The following is a 17,152-nucleotide window of genomic DNA, read 5'->3' as shown; positions in this document are numbered from 1 at the left end:
AAAACAGGAGAGAAAAGAACAAAAGAGCATCGTTACGTAGCAGCGAACAAGGTGAAGGCTCGGATGCTCTCAGTCTCTCTTCCTCTCTCTTAAGAACACCATTCTCTCTCTCTCTCTCTCTCTCTCTCTCTCTCTCTACGCCAGCATGCTGCAGCCATACCTGCTTCTGCTATATTCGCTGTCCCTGGTCGCCGTGGCGGCTGCCACGTACCTGCCGGTTCCCCCGCCCATAGAGTGCAATACCTCAGGTTGCACAGTGGAGAACTACCAGCGCATCTGGCTGGACAGGAAGCCCTGCAAGGCCGCCAGAGCGGTCTATCCCACGTCGGAGGCGGAGCTCTTTGACGCCGTGGCCTGGGCCTCCAAAACGGGATCCAAAATAAAAGTTGTCAGCAAAGGATCGCACTCGCTGCCCAAGCTGGTGTGCCCGGGTGGGGACGAGGGCCTGCTGGTTAGCACCGAGCTTTACAACTCGATTCTCCATGTGAACCTCTCCTCCCGCACTGTGACAGCGCAGGCCGGCGTCATGCTGCGGGACCTCCTGGACGCCATTGCGGCTGAGGGGCTGAGTCTCCCTCACACTCCCTACTGGGAGGGCGTTTCTGTGGCCGGCATGATTAGCACTGGTGCCCACGGCAGCGGCATGTGGCTCCACGGCAGCGCCCCCCACGACTACGTCGTCGGAATCCGGCTCATCGTCCCCTCCTCCCCCGAATATAGCTACGCTCAGATCCTCGACTTGATCGACGGCCACGATGACTTGAACGCCGCTCGCCTCTCCTTGGGCCTTCTAGGGGCCATTTCCACGGTCACCTTCCAACTCGAGCCAATGTTTAAGAGGTCAGTCACCCTCCAAATCAAAGAGGATGAGCACTTGGAAGATGATATCTTGAAGTTTGCACAAGATCATGAGTTTGGAGGCCTTAGCTGGTACCCTGGCACACACAAAGTTCTTCTCAAATTCGATGATAGGGTGAGCGTTGAGACCCCAGGGAATGGAGCATACAAGCTTGCCCTGGTGGATAAAATGGACGTGCAAGTCATTGAAAGCTTAAGAAAAGATCGTAAGTCCCTAGTCTCATCTCTCTCTCTCTCTCTCTCTCTCTCTCTCTCTCTCTCTCTCTCTCTCTCTCTCTCTCTCTCTCTCTCTCTCTCTCTCTCTCTCTCTCTCTCTCTCTCTCTCTCTCTCTCTCTCTCTCTCGTGAATTTAAAATGATCCATATGGGTTATAACATAACAAACCCTAGAACCATGAAGTAAACTTTGACTCTTGTCATGCCTATCTTCTATGGCTTCTCAAGGTTTTGATACTTATTTCATGTTGCAGAGGAATCCTTTGAAGAAATGCAAGATGTTGATGCACTTTGTGAAAAAGAAAGCATGTTTATGAACTTCCGACATAGCTTTGGGGATGGCTTAGTTAACGATGGGACCACATTCACAGGATACCCTGTGATAGGATTCAACCACAAGATGCAAACCTCAGGGGGTTGTGACAGAAAACCCTCTCCTTTGGTTACAGCAAGGGGAATCGATTTTGAGCATGTTGATGAGCATTCTCAAGATAGTGAAAATAGCATAGAGCATATCTTGGATTCTTCTTCAAGCAAAGCATTGTTCACTTGCAATTGGAATCCCCTTATCAATCATAGCTTCTTCTTCTTCGACATTGCAATCTCCATTCCCACCCATAAGACCAAAGATGTGATTCTTGAGATAAAAAAGCTTAGAGATGTTGATCCAAAAGCCATGTGTGCTCTAGGTTCCTATGGAGGCTTTTGGATTCGGTTTCAAACAAAGTCCAAGGCATACTTAGGTGAACCCTATGATTCTGTTGTGTTTGAGTTTTTCTCCTACAGAGCCAAAAAGGCCCACAATCCAAGGGTTTATCAAGACTTATTTGAAGAGATTGAGCAGCTCTTGGTTTCTAAGTTTGGTGGAAAGCCTCACTGGGGAAAGAATCGACCTCTCACATTCGATGGAATGCACTCTCGCACCCTTGCACTGGGAAAGTTTTTAGAAGCTAAGAAAAGGTTGGATCCTATGAACCTTTTTTCCAATGAGTGGACAGATTCCATACTTCAACATGAATCTTCAAGTGGCCAAACCTTACATGATCATTGTGCCCTTGAAGGCTTATGTGTGTGCAGAGAAGATACACATTGCCACCCTAATAAGGGCTATTTTTGTAGGGCAGGGCATTTGTTTCAAGAAGCTAGGGTGTGCAGATATGAAAAGTGAACCAATCAACCCACATTCTAGTGGCATAATGTTAAGCCTGGCTACAACAAAAATGGGTTTCTTTGCAATTTCATGTGTTTTTAGAACCATTTTCTTTTAGAAGATTGGGTACTTGCTTCAAATGACTATTTATGATTTGCAATCTCATATCTCAGGATCACATCCATAGATCCTTTATAAGAAGATTTAGAAATTTTCCCGTGTAAGAAAATAGAGCCTTTTTTAGTGTTTTTCATAAAATGCATAACATCATGATCTTCTGCCCGAGAGGCACCGCATACCTAGCTAGGTACGCAGTGCCTCCCTCACAAAAGCTCATGATGTTGAGCAAAGTTGGAATGTGGGAATTATTGTGAGAATTTGTCCAAAACTTCTTGTAGTCGTGGAAGCTTCAATGGGAATTGTGTGGAGTGCTTTCATTTGCACATGCTTTTCAAAGCAATAATGGCACACTGTGTTATTGCAAGGATTGCTTTTTTAAAAAGTCCCGAAATAGTTTAGGTATTTAGGTGTTGATATCTTTAGATGTATTGAGCACTTGTGAAATGCTTGAAAAGTCAATAAGAGCTCCTCACCTGTCTAACAGTAATGCTACCTTGCATGAGAAGTAATTCATAACAATGAGAGAAAAAATTTGGAATATTGCAGTAAATATCTTTATGACACCTTCTTGTGATGCAAAAGGAAAATGATGAGACCATGTCAAAGTGTTTTTGAGATAAATGGTGGGAGAAATTTTCTCTTTTTAATGTCTCACCATGGTAAGAGTCACCATGCATGGTCTGGTCAGGCATGGAAACGAAATATAACTGTGTGTAAACGCCCTAAAGCATAACTACATCTCGTTCTTTTTAATGTCTCACCATATGGCGCTCTATCTTTGCATGGTAGGCAGGCTGCAACAAACTCTTGTTACACCCTGCCAAAAAAATAAATCTTAGGAGGGAAATGAACTAGAAAATTGGCTTCATGTTCTGATTGGATATGAACACCATTGATCAAGGAACACCATATTTCGGTGACCTCAATCCTCTGTCCACACCCCTCCCTCATTTAGCGTAGAACCACAGTCCAACAAGGATTTGGCATGTGTTGCAGATTAGTTGTGTGTAAGCGTGTAGGTTCCCATGTTTGACGTGGTTTGCTCTCACAAGAAGATTTATAAATTTTCTTATGTAGGAAAAGTCTTTTTTAGTGTTTTTCATACAATGCATAACATCAAGAGCTTCTGCTCGAGGCACCAAATACCTAGCTAGGTACGATTGGGGGTAGGGGACCAGCAGCCTGACGGTCCCCTGCCTCCAATCTAATGCGGTGCCTCCCTCACAAAAGCGCATGATGTTCATGTAAGTCACAATGTGAGAATTATTGTGAGAATTTTTCCAAAACTTCTTGTGATATGGATCCCTCAACCCATTATACTTTTTGGGTACACACTTTGCTACTTGAGATGGTCGCATGCATCTAGCCTCGACAACAATTCTAACCATTCCAGGTACTCTTGATATGGTCTCTCTAGCTTCGTATTCTCTCCTTGGCACTACAATCGGTGTCCTCTTTGCTACTCTTTTATCCGGTCGTTCTGTTTGATCTTGTGTAACAGTCGGAGGGGTTCTAGTTGCGTAAGTCAAATCAGGTACTTCAGTGCTATTGTGTGTGTTCAAAGAAACTCTAGACCCCAATGATCCCAATGGTCCTACATTTGAGAATCGTTGATGCTCAAATGAATCTTCCACTCTCGATCTTACTGGACTTACGTATCCAGTTTTTGATCTCGTTTGAGTTGTCGCGGGTCTAACTTGCTCGGGGGTTACATAATATTGATGGAGTGGTCCACCAAAGTATGTATACTGCTCTAACTCCTTATGGTCTATAGGAGAGCATTTATAGCCATGCTTATCCATCATGACCACTTGGATATTTCTCCCCTCTGCGTATGTAAAAACATACAGTTTCTTGTGTTTGATCAACTCCTCAATGCGGGGTTCATCACATCTATAACAGAGTGTTTATTCTCCATTATTAAATTTATACAGCCCCACGTAAGTGTTGTCTATATTGATTCGTTCCATCTTGTTAACGCATTTGAGCACATCGTCTTGCTTGTCCAACTTGGGTGGCTTATCCACTAATTCCTCATCTATGGTGCCAGCCAACCCCCATTTGTCCACAATAAAGGGGTTATGCACAACTAGATACATCATTCCTTCCCGGTCAAAGTATCTATTTCCATTACAGTCCACATCTACAAGGTCCTTGAACTTGCTTGGTTTGTAGGCTCCAATTTAACACAATAGGGGTCCATTCTATCCTTATAGATTTTATCTTTCAGCTCGTTCTTGAATTGAAATTTTAGATACAATAGCTTGACATCCAAGAAGGACCTACCCCCGTGGAAGTTTCTTCCTTAAAGCTCACCTTAAATCCCTCGGCCATTATGGTGTATGATCTTTCCGATGATGTATCAGACAGAATTTCCTCTAAAATGGCTTCTAGCGGATGCAGTGGAATTTGATTTACACTCTCTTTAGTCAAAATGTTGCTCATTTGGTCTCTTAGGCTTGGATTCTTATTCTGATACAATCTTCCTGATCACAAATACATGAAGAAATGATCTTACAAAACCCTAACCCTTTTACCTCATTGGCTGCCTTGTGTTCTCTTTGATTTGACTTACTTATTGAGCCGCACCCTCTAGATCCTGCACTGTTTAAAAAATGCTTGATGGCTATGAGTTTACAGCCACTTTGGTTAGTCCAAGCTTACAGTCTACAAGATTTTATCTGACACTTTTTATCAATTTCACAATTTTTCTTGTTGTAACATCCTCAACTTAAGTCCAATTTCAATTAATTTGAAAAGACCGCCATGGTCCTGGAGACTATCTTTGGCTGTGGTGGTGAAGTTCATGTCTCAGAGAAACATGGATCGCAATCCATGTACCTTAGTTAAATAATGGGTGCTTTTGATACCACACCTAGCCCTTGGTCTAAAGATCTCAAATCTATGCTTTTTGTAAAGTTTGGGTCTATTTAGGGTGGACAAAAGCCAAATCCTAGTCCTTTTTTGTGATTTTTGATCTGAACTAATTTTTCCCTTTTTGACTTCCTTCTGGATTTCCTTTCACTTCCTTGCTTTGGGAATTTATGTTCAAAATGGTTCAAGCTCCTCATTGGTCCAATTTTTGTTCTGAATTTCAAGAAAGGTACATGGATCGCGATCCATGTTGGGAAGCCAACTTGCCTTTTATTGATACCATTAGGATCAGCATGTTTACTGGATGCTCTAGCATCAAAGGTTTTGGATTTGAACTAGTTTTTGTCAGCCAAAAGTGGTTTCTCAAGTTTGTTCTGGCGTTTTGCAGCTATCAAGTATTTTTGGTCTTTTTCACCTCTTTTGTAAACTTTTTAACAATGGTTATTTTGGGAATTGAATTTCAAAGTATATCAGTTGTTAATGAGAGGCACTTTATCAAAACACACATAGCCAAGAGTTCCTGTGTCACTCATTTTTATAAGTCACTTATTTCTTCACTTGAGAGACTAAATTAATTGGTGATTAAATTTAAGAGTGGATATGCTAAGTAGAGGTAGGTGCTAGCAAGCCTGACATCGGCTCTTGAGCTTGTTCTTTCTTGTGTTTTTGTTGGTAGCTAAAAAAAGCCTCATAGCCTTTCCATTGTCCGAAGGAATTTTGTAAGTTCGTGAAAATAATTTTTCTCGAACATTAGTCTAACATTGCTGACATATATGATGTCTGAAGGCCTTCTTGTGCATAAATGCTCGACCCCTCTCCCCCTCTACTTTTGCACCATATTTGAGTATTTTTGAATTCTTTGCTCATGGGGAAACCTTATAGCTGACTATCGTGAATATTTTAGGGTGCTCCAAATTGACACCGTCACCTATTTGTTGTTATTTGTTGACGAGTATCAGTATCCTCGTTGAGTTTTACTTAGCTTTTATGAGGAATCTACCAAGATTTCAAAAGACAAAATTGAAGATCGACTGCAAGGAAGAAGTTTGTGTTGCGTTGACTACTGCATGCTTGAAAATGAGAATCTTAATAAAATCCATCAAGATTTTTTTTCCCACTTTTTCTAATTCCCCCCCCCCCCCCCCCCCCCCCCCCCCCCCCCCCCCCCTCTCTCTCTCTCTCTCTCTCTCTCTCTCTCTCTCTCTCTCTCTCTCTCTCTCTCTCTCTCTCTCTCTCTCTCTCTCTCTCTCTCTCTCTCTCTCTCTCTCTCATCGTGCATGCAATAACAACAAAGACTCTAGATGTCAGGCCAAGGGCCAGGACGGACATGCGGTCAAGGGGTGCTATCTTTAGAGGCTAGGAGTCTATAAATAGCACGGTTGGGTGGAGAGTATTATGGTCCAATCCCCCGTGGTCTCACATTGGTATCAGAGCTCAGGGAGGAGCGGGCTATGGAGGAGGGGGGGAATGCTTTGCAGGGCTTGGCATGTTCTCTCTCTCTCTATCTCTCTCTCCGTTCATGGACACTCAGCCTAGGGTTCTCTCGATCTTGCTCTCGAAGCGAGTTTGTATGTCGCATGCAACACACAAGCAAGGCAAAACTGTGTGCTGCAGTCCCAAGTCGGGGAGGAAGGACAGGCCAAAGCTCGGAGGCCGCGGGTAGCCACTCTAAGCCGGGAAGGTTTAGAATTTCGAGCACCACCAAATTGGGTAATGCCCGGTTCATTGGTAGCACGCAGGCTTTCTGAGGAGCTTTCATTTCTGTTGCAACCCCAAAGGCGGCCCATAACGCTCTCAGGATTCTTCTTCCCCATCTCGCAGGCAGCGGCCTCCTGTGTAGGTATTTCTTTCATTAATTTTTTTATTAAAAAATCTTTTTTAGTGCCCTAAGTTGGGCCACACACCCCACCTAGGGGTGTTGCCCCACGGGCCAGGGGAATCGGCAGTTTGTGGGACGAGCCCCACAGCCGGATGGACATTCATGGTCGCATCCATTGGCTCATGTGGAGAATTTATGCACCTGTCATGAGCAACAATTTACAAGTTGAAGGTGTACAAAATCCCCATGTCTGTCACAAAACATCTCTTGGAATCTCTCGAACTCTATCCAGGGCGGGATTGAAACGGGACTCCAAGACATGCATGGACGCAGACACAGATGTGTGATAAGGGATGAAAAGTGTAAGCCATGATTCTACAGAAGCAAGGATTCTCGTCGCTAAGACATGGATTGGAAATCGAATGCAAGGCATCACTAGGGGACGCCGATCGATTTTGCAAGGCATCCGACGACTCTCAGTCAATGGTTACAGGCAAGGTTGTTTGGCAACCATGGCAAGCCGGGTAGGGCCTATGAACTATCCGATTACGGTATTCGGCAAGGCCGGCTAGTAATTACAATTTCAAGCATCTGTCTACCATAACATACATTCAGGAGCAAGGCTCCCTATAACGACACTCTAATAAACCAACTTGTGTCTTACGTTGGTTGTTAATTTTTATCTCTCCTCGTTGTGCTCTCTCGAGGCGGATGAAAGAAGATTTATGGGAGCATGGCTCCATGCATTGGATGCATAACATGTCCAAGCCATTGCAGCTTGCTAGGGAGCAGGCAATCTGGCTACATAAAGCAGCGTGGAAAAAACATTGACATCCACAACTAGGAGTTGAATGCAATGTTGACCAGCAATATGGCTATATAAAGCAGCGTGGAAAAAACATTGACATCCACAACTAGGAGTTGAATGCAATGTTGACCACCATATGAATTTTCACAATGCCAACTTGTCAAGCAAAGGTTGCTTTGATCAAGTAGTATTGCACAATCGCTGACATTTGATAGTTCAGTTGGAGATGATATCTCTCTCACTATCGGGCAATTTTATGACTCTCAATCAGTAGTAAAATTTGGCAAGGCCGTTTCCCTATGAAATTTTGACAAGGTCGATCTTTTCCTGCTCGGACATATGTGTGTCACCAAGAGCATCTGTTAGCTATGAGCACTTAGGTTACATTCTTGTCTCATCCATTTGATGAACTTACGTGAAGCAAGGCTTCTATTTATGCATCTTGCATTGAAACTCCCCACGTTCGGCATATGCTATGAGCATACAAACTTGGGAAGGATTTGGCAATATGCTTGCAGGTTATTTCATTACGTGACAGAAGGGCGTATATGATACAAGGGACATATATGTACATACGACAGCTCCCACCCGTGTAGCAGATATGGCTGTGAGCCATTTTTACGCGAGTTTTTGTTTCTTCCACAGAATCTCGGGCCAACTGGTTACAGCAACGACCACGTTAGCCAATTTTCTGTTCTTTTTATTCTTCCATGTTTACACCTTTGATTGGAAACTACTGCTTTTGTGCCAAGCAAAGTGCTTTGATGATTTTACATGAAGCAAGGCTTCTCCCTTGTGCCAAGGAATTGCCCAATGACTTGTCATCAAGGGCCGTGGCACACAAGTTTGAAAAAACTGGTAAAATAGGGAATATCACCTCCCAGAATTCCTACCAGTTTAGATTGTGCAAGGCACTTATGGTTTGGGCTCTCACGTTTGAGGCCATCACTTTTGCCAAGGGCTTAAGATTATGTATGCATGGCATGCTAGCTAAGTGGAATCAATTCTACCACCTCAGGAAACACGCTTCCGCTATAACACCAGACCTTTTGTCAAGGGAAAAATACGTTCTGGATTGTTTTTGGGTTGCTGTCAAACACAACAACACTTAAAAGAACCTAAAACTTGGACTTAATTCAAAGGCAAAGTGCTCTCATTAAGTCACACTGGTGTAGTCACAACCACATACATGGTAGGTGGATCAGTCTGTGACTTGTTTGTGTTTTTTCTGTTACCTCCCTCGATAAGAGCGACGTAGCATAAACCTGTTGCATGTTTATAGGATAAGCTGCACGTTAGGCATAAGATGCACAAGAGCATGGCAATCAACTATACAAGTCATAGTCGTTTAAGGAAAGTTCCTCAGCATAGCCTGCTCTTCTTCTCTCGTTCTCTCTTTCTCTCTCTTTAAGGGAATAATGAAAATCTTCTAAGAAGCTTTTCATACATGTTTTGCTCGTAACTTAGCCTGAGCCAAGGTGCTCTAACTCTCAGCTAGCACGTGGCTAAGATGCTACTTACATTAGTCTTCATCGGTCCGTCCACTGAACACTAATTTGCATACGGGCTATGAGTCACACAGGCTAAGAGCCATTGTTAGGCCAAGGGTACGACCCGGCTATTGGCATTCTTTAGGTGATTGTTTTCACAATCAAACAGATCTACCCAAGGAAGTACACATCAATGTTAATGGGCAAGCAAGACTCTTGTCATTACGGATGTTTAGGGTGTCATTTTTGCACTACATGTTTTTAGTGCGACACTCAAGTTCAGTTTTTGATAATCTTCAACTCACATCCGCTGATCTCTACAAGGAAGTATAGATGCAGCAATCAATTATGACAGAATGGCTGTCCACCAGAGCTAGGTAGTCCACTTGTGTGGATTCCATGTTCTCTCTATAGCACCACGGAGTGTCTATGGACATATTGTTTTGGGGTACAACCAGGCGGGTGACTGCTACATCACCCCATAAGCTTTGAGGATCATAGTTGATATGCATTGAGGATCACAGTTGATCTGCATTGAGGATCACAGTTTGATCTCTCTCAGTTAGACTTTCCAGGAAAGAATTCCGCAATCTACTACGCGGTAGCGGACAAACTCAACTTTTCAAGTTGATTCCAATCATTATGTACACAGTTAACTATGTTGGTTGCCGTTACCTGCTAGTTGAGCAGTTTCTACAAAGGGTCTTACCAAGGGGTTTGACTACGTCGATTTTAACCACAGGGGTTGGATTGCGAAGGCAACACCCACGGTTCCCAGTGCAATGCTTTTTGTTTTTCAGGTAGGAGATGTGCTCCTCTCCATTTGAATACTGGTACGTGAACATTACGTTCAAACCTCCAGGTACGCATCTATTAATTTGGTGTTATTCCATTTTTTGTATGTTTTGCTTGTTTTTTTTTTTTTCAAGACGTATAAGTACGCTTGAATGTTATAGAGCCATGCCAAGGGCATGTCGGCACAAAGTATTTTGGGCCAGTGTCCAATCTACCTTTTTGCCTTATGCTATTACGAACCTACTTGTAGGGTTCGATTTGGCACATGTTGTCACATGGGATACAACATGGTCTAGGAACTCAAGGAGTTTGGTTTAGCCAGTGTGGAGCATGATAATGAGGGTCCCTCTCACTCGCGTCGCAGAGTGTTTGTAGTTACCTCCACACACAAGTACAGCTCGTACTTGATGGATGTCACTTTTCCTAGCATCCTTACTTGAGACATATTCCACATGTGGAGAATATGAGTCTCTGGGGCTGACACTAGCGCCCAATTCGAAATGATGTGTCGCGACGAAGTCCCTAGGTGCTGGTCGCATCCGTTCATTAGACCAATTGACGCACACAGTATCAGGAACAATTTCAGTGGCCAAAAATTGTCGGGTACTAAGTACAGACTTGTTGTGATTACAAGTGCTGTGAAACCACCTTAACGGAGGGTCGTTTCTACATATAGCAAAGTATGCTACGTTCATGAGAATGTCTCATGGTTGGTTCCTAGGTGTGACCGGGTTGTCACATTCTATTATGGTCCAACTTTTGCTGCAAAGTATGCTACGTTCATGAGAAGGTCTCATGGTTGGTTCCTAGGTGTGATCGGGTTGTCACATTCTATTATGGTCCAACTTTGTTGCAAGATTTTCATGTAAATATCGTGGAAAGTCTCGTCATGGAATTGCGGTTTGGATATGTTTGTGTTAAATGCATGCACACTAGGTGTTATGGGCCCTAGTGTTTAACACAAATTTATTTGGAGCAGCATGCAAATCCATGGACTTCATTCTTTATGCACCCTTTTGCACTGCTAGTGCAATCTCTCTTGCAGATTTAGTATGAGTTTACACCCTGCCATACAAGGTGATGGTTGAGTATGGATGTTAGTGATTGGTTGCTGGAACCTCCAATCTACCTTCAACCTAGTTGGTTGTCTCCATTCCATATCGAGTATATGGCTGGATACTCAATGGTTGAGTCATAGTTTGTTGTCAGTCATGTAAGACTGTCTGTAAGTGGTTGGGGAAAGTACCTCACTCTTACTGCTGTTATTCATCCCACGTTGGATGGGCAGCTTACAAGTATTCTATTTAGTACTAAAGGATATGCTAAGCGCATACGTTAGTAAACCGTGCTAAAGGATCTGCTAAGAGCATACGTTAGCACAATGCATTCTGAATAGGTGATTCTCTCCTTATTCTAGAATTTGCTTAGGTTCGGTTTTCAACTTTGAACACCTGTTGTGGTGGGGTTGGATACCGATAGTTTCATAAGTCAAGGACTTAGTAGGTGTGCTGACAGAGTATGTTGGCATGTAACCTTTGTTAGGGGTGAACATGTGGTTCTGTGTGTTCCAAAATGTTCAGAAGTCTGACATGAGGACACTCCCTATTCTATCTTTCAGTAGCTATGAGCTTTTCAAGATACTCACATGAGTTATCATGAGTTACCATTTAGATACGGGTGGTTGCAAAAGGACAACAATGTTGAAAATCAAGATGTTGCTCTTGGTTTCATTGAACCTCCTCACTGCACCAGGTATCGGTCATATGGACAATTGGCCCGTGTAGAGGATGCCAATAAGGAAAACATCAGTGTTCTTACGAAGATACTACCACTTGTGTTTTCGAGGACGAAAACGCTTCTCCAAGGGGGGAATAATGTGAGGCCAAGGGCCAGGACGGACATGCGGTCAAGGGGCGCTATCTTTAGAGGCTAGGAGTCTACAAATAGCACGGTTGGGTGGAGAGTTGCATGGTCCAATCCCCCGCGGTCTCACACTAGACTCCAAACCCTCTGTTTGCATCCGAAAGACCTCCTCTCTCTCTCTCTCTCTCTCTCTCTCAAAATGTGAAACACATCTTTGATGAATCTATGGAAATTCATGTGATGTAGCTTGCACACAAAAAGACCTTGCTCCTTCTCAGCAAGACTGTCTGCCACCACATCCACATCCACTCGTGCCATCACCATCCTCAAGTGCAAAGATTGTTGGGGACAAGGAATATAACTTTTTTTTTTTTGAGAGGCAACTCTCTCTCTCTCTCTCTCTCTCTCTCTCTCTCTCTCTCTCTCTCTCTCAGTTTGGTTCTAGAAAACCTGTGATGAGTAGGTGGCGGGAAGTGTCTCCACCCAACTCTTAACAATGTGTGGCCTTACTGGAAAGGTAGGGTGAGATTTTTGTCGTGCGATGTGTACCAATTTTTAGCAACCAATGGAAAAAGGAGAGCATTGGAAATCTCCCAACTTTTAGTAAACATTTATGGGTTTTTACTAGTTTTTACGCTAAATTTTTCAAATTTAGTCGTTTTCCATTAAGGTGACCCTCCAAACTAGCCGAGAATTTTAATCAACATTTACACAAACTTTAACTCACTATTTGTTGACACCTCTATGTAGATGTGTGTGCATTTGTGTGGCAGAGCTGAGGACAATGGGAAAGTGCACTTCTTATATCCATAATCCGTTGTCGAAGGTAGTGGTGGGGGCCATACCGATCGATAGGCCAGTTTGAAACCGCTAGTTTCTAACACCAGTGTCACATTGGGACATGCAGACAACGTTTATTCTCTTCCCAACCAATCAATGGATGTGCCGACGGAGTCACCTATCACACTGGGATGCTGTCCATGTTTCCCCAACTTAGTTGGCCGTCTAGCTTAGCGACACACTTTTTCCAAAACTGTATCGCCCTCCCATGCATGTCCAACTTCAACCCCAACACTAATCCTGCCGCTTGATTGGACGCGTAGCAACTTTTCTAATTTCTCGCACGCGGTCAGTGTGACAGCATTTGTGCTAGCTATTGTAATCGAAACTCTTCTCATGCAAGGGCATGTTGATCATGGTCATCCAACTCATGATGGACACACGGCCCAGTGTGATAGGGGCCTGATTATGTGTGTATATAGACAATACAATTCTATATCAAAACAATACAATTGCACAACTGATTGAGACCTACTTTCGATAAATCTTCCCCCTTCCCCTTACCTTTAGCAAACCATTGTGACTCCTCACCTTGTTGGACTACATAAGGAGTCCTTAGTGAAGGGTGGATTTTGGGGTGTAAATCTGAACCATTGAAGAAAGCTTGTCAATATGTCACATGATACTAATGATAAATTTTTTATTTTATTTTATAGGGTCTTGTTAGAGGGTGTTGACATTTGTGTACCTCTGTTCTAAAGAGGAGCATTGAGTTGTGTCAAAAAAAAAATTATGCCTTTGGAATATATTGTAATGTAAATAGTTCAATGTTACACATTTCTTCAAAAAGACATAATACTGGGTACAGACATATTGGGTCTACACTCACTTTTCATTAATTAATTAGTCATGGAGATTCGTTCTGCCAGCCTTCCCAAATTAAGAGGCAAGCTTTTGCCCCTGTTCCCGTGTCCCTATCCGCGTCACTGCCTGCATGTCTCGTGCTCCCAGCCTGTCCAATGTAGTGGCTCAATGTTGCTCTCGCGCATCGCAGGCTCTCTCTCTCTCTCTCTCTCTCTCTCTCTCTCTCTCTCTCTCTCTCTCTCTCTCTCTCTCTCTCTCTCGCAGTGCTGACGAGCCTCGTCCAGCGACTCAATGAATGCAGACAGAATCAAGCAGGGCACACATTGCCGATGGTCTCCGACACTCACATCTGCATCTCAATTGTCTTCCACTGCCCACAGTGAGTTAGTCCAAAGCGAAGCATGGCAGAAAAAAAAGGAGACTGACGACCATCCTCCTCACTTCTCAGGCTAAAAAATATCACCAACCCTCAACACCGCGCGTATCGCCCAAACTTGCTCATGCTCATCGCGACACTGCTTCATGCTCATCGCAACAGTGCTTCAACCTCCTCCCATCGACCTGAGTGCTCCAGCATGCGCCTCCGCGGTGGCAAATAGAGAGAGAGAGAGAGAGAGAGAGAGAGAGAGAGAGAGAGAGAGAGGGAGGGAGGTGCCCCAAAAAATCGTCACCCTTACACGTGGCATGCCCTTGCTTTTGCCTTAAAAATATCCGTGTCCTCGGTTTGTTTTTCCCGAGCATGGCCAGCATGAGCACTCTCTCTCTCTCTCTCCCTCTCTGTGACACGTATCAACCCCCTGGCTTTTGTCCTCAAAAAATTGGGAGCATCTTCCATGATTCTCCTTAATGTGTCCTGATGCGAAGATTAGGGACACATACTTGTATTGTGACACTATATGTTTAAAAATAATAGTGTCACTTTCTATTTTTTTCAAAGAAGCTTTTTATTAGGAATTTCTTGTCAATAGTCTTGTGTAGGCCATAGTGAATTTTCACCTTGTTATGAAGGCATTAAATAAGAAGTCCTTATATAACAAGACATTAGGTAGGGTGTTTATAGCATAATCCATCGTTGAAGACAATGGTGGGAGTCAAATCGACCAATAAGCCGTTCTCGAACCGCTAGTTTGTAATTGTGTGTGTATATGGACAATACAATTTAATATTAAAACAATACAAATGCAACACTGATTAAGACCTACTTTCGATAAATCTTTTCTCTCCCCTTACCTTCAACAGGCCACCGTGAGTCCTCACCTTGTTTTATTGTTTTTTAAACTTTGTCTTTTTGTAGTGAGCTCAAAAGTAGATAGGGTTTTTCTTTTTTAGCTCTCTGGTTATGATCCATGCTATTCCACTGCTCTATCTACATTTTTTTTATGTGAATCTTTCCTTGCAAGATCCCCTTTGCCAACCTTGATGGCTTTCCCATGTACACACACGCAGCTTGCCCTATTTCCACTAGCCGCTTTGCATAGTCCTCTCTCCTTGTCTTGCCTTGCTGGGCACGCTCCCCCCCCCCCCCCCCCCCCCCCCCCCCCCCGGCGCGCGCCTTCCCTTGTTGCTCAGAAGGAGCCTAATCCTTCCCCTTGCTACAAGCCTTTGACTTTGTTGCGAGCTCAAAAGCAGCTCAATCTCCCCCCCCCCCCCCCCCCCCCCCCCCCCCAAGTTCACTTGCTACGAGCTCGAAAGGAGACGAATTCCCTCTGCCTCACCATCTTCGTCTCCTCTCCCAGCTCTGCGCCCAGATAGTTCCATGTATATGTAAGAGAGAGAGAGAGAGAGAGAGAGAGAGAGAGAGAGAGAGAATCCGTTGTTTCCCCACCATGTTTATTGTGTGCCCTTGTGCCCCCACCCTGAACGAGGCATTTCCACAAGTCGGCATCTATTCACCTTTAAAAATTCCCAAAATACCCTCAATATTTTTTCGTAAATTTCTAAAATGCCCTTCAAAGATTCCCAAAATACCCTTCGTTGTGAGAGTAAATCTCTCCAAAAAAAAAAGCTTTTCATTACAAGATTGATTGTATATCATACTAGATGCTAAAACTAGTTGGTTAATTGTAGGTTGTGGAGATGAATTGCTTCATTATTTTTAGACATAATTGCCTTTGTTTGTGAGGTATTTTGTGACAAATTACATGCTAAGAACTCAAAGGCGATCAGGCCTCTTGCCTATGACGTGCCAAACAAAGCATTAGCCTAAACCACTTGGGCAACTCCGAGCTATAGTCCAATCAACTAAAAAAAATGCACTCGTGCTAGCACCCCCCTCCTCCTCCTGCACGCCCATGTCAACCTGGCCTTGGGCAACACTTGCCAAAAAAAAAATCCATCAGTGCTACTGCACTGTTGTTGTTTGTCTCCATCCACCAAAATACACGCGCTTACACATTTTGTTTCGCCTCTATTCCCAAAATGCCCCTCAAATTTCAAAAATTCCCTGCCCCACCCCTCTTCCCAACAAATATTCTGCCATAAATTCCCAACATGTCCTTCAAATTTTTTGGAATTTCCAAAATACCCCCAATTGTAAGATTAAATCTCTTCAAATTTGAGTTGGTTTTGTAGGATGTGGAGATGAATTGCTTTATTATTTTTAGACATAATTGCCGCCTCATGAATCATTTCTCTTGAATGATGACGTGAAGACAAGAACCGGCACACATAGATCATTGCTCTATTAGGCTTTGAAGGTCGTTCTACATATGTTATAGAGAGAGAGAGAGAGAGAGAGAGAGAGAGAGAGAGAGAGAGAGTAGAAGAAAACTATAGACATGGTCCCTAGGTGGCACGCCCTCCTTTGCTTCATCCTTGATGTTGAGGATGGGGCTCAAACCGCACCACATAGGACAACATGGTCCCATGCATATAAATATTCACTTGGATTTTGGTTTGCTCAGAAAATATCGCTTGGTGTATGGTAAGACTCGTCAAATTTCAGCCCAAAATCTTGATGAGGTACATGGATCATGATCCATGTTTGACCTCATTTTGACATGTGATCTGGTCAACTTATGTCTTGGTTATCGTGACTCTCTTCCCCAAATCTTTTTGAAATTGAACCACTTTTGCCCAACCAAAAGCAAAATTTTGTGTTCGCTTTGCGGTTTTTGACTGAGTAGCAAAATTTTGGTGTTTTGATCAACATTTTGCACTCTTTTGTTGTGGTCTCTTTTGGAAAAGTTGTTCCACTAGTTATCAGGGATGTACTAGTCAAATATCAGCCCAAAATGTCTATAACGTACATGGATCGCAATCGATGTTGGAAAGCACTTTGAGATGAACTTTAGACCTGCTGGTTCCCTATTCCCTAGAGGAGCCAAATCTTACCCCCTTTTTGAATTTGGAACACTAAAAAAACAAATTCCCCAAATTTTACTAAATTTTCAAGTTTTTTAACAGACTTGTCCAATTTCTTGATTTTGGATGTACTTCAATAGTTTATTTATGGTCAAACTCAAGATTCATAGCAAACTTGAACAATGGGTGACAATTTCTAGTCATTTGGTCACA

The 17,152-nt window shown here is 43.3% G+C and overlaps 1 protein-coding gene across 1 annotated transcript; it reads left to right on the top strand.

Moving 5' to 3' along the window:
- Window positions 1–65: 65 nt before the first annotated feature.
- On the top strand, window positions 66–2,517 carry LOC147423535 (L-gulonolactone oxidase 3-like). Its single transcript, XM_086501727.1, has 2 exons — window positions 66–1,064; window positions 1,328–2,517. The coding sequence occupies exons 1-2, from the start codon at window positions 146–148 to the stop codon at window positions 2,239–2,241; spliced, it is 1,833 nt and encodes a 610-aa protein (XP_086357853.1). The 5' UTR covers window positions 66–145; the 3' UTR covers window positions 2,242–2,517.
- Window positions 2,518–17,152: the final 14,635 nt, after the last annotated feature.

This window comes from Adiantum capillus-veneris, chromosome 26 (assembly GCF_014529385.1).
Source record: "Adiantum capillus-veneris isolate H3 chromosome 26, ASM1452938v2, whole genome shotgun sequence".
Taxonomy (NCBI): Eukaryota; Viridiplantae; Streptophyta; class Polypodiopsida; order Polypodiales; family Pteridaceae; genus Adiantum; species Adiantum capillus-veneris.
This window is presented reverse-complemented; position numbering and strand designations above follow the sequence as displayed.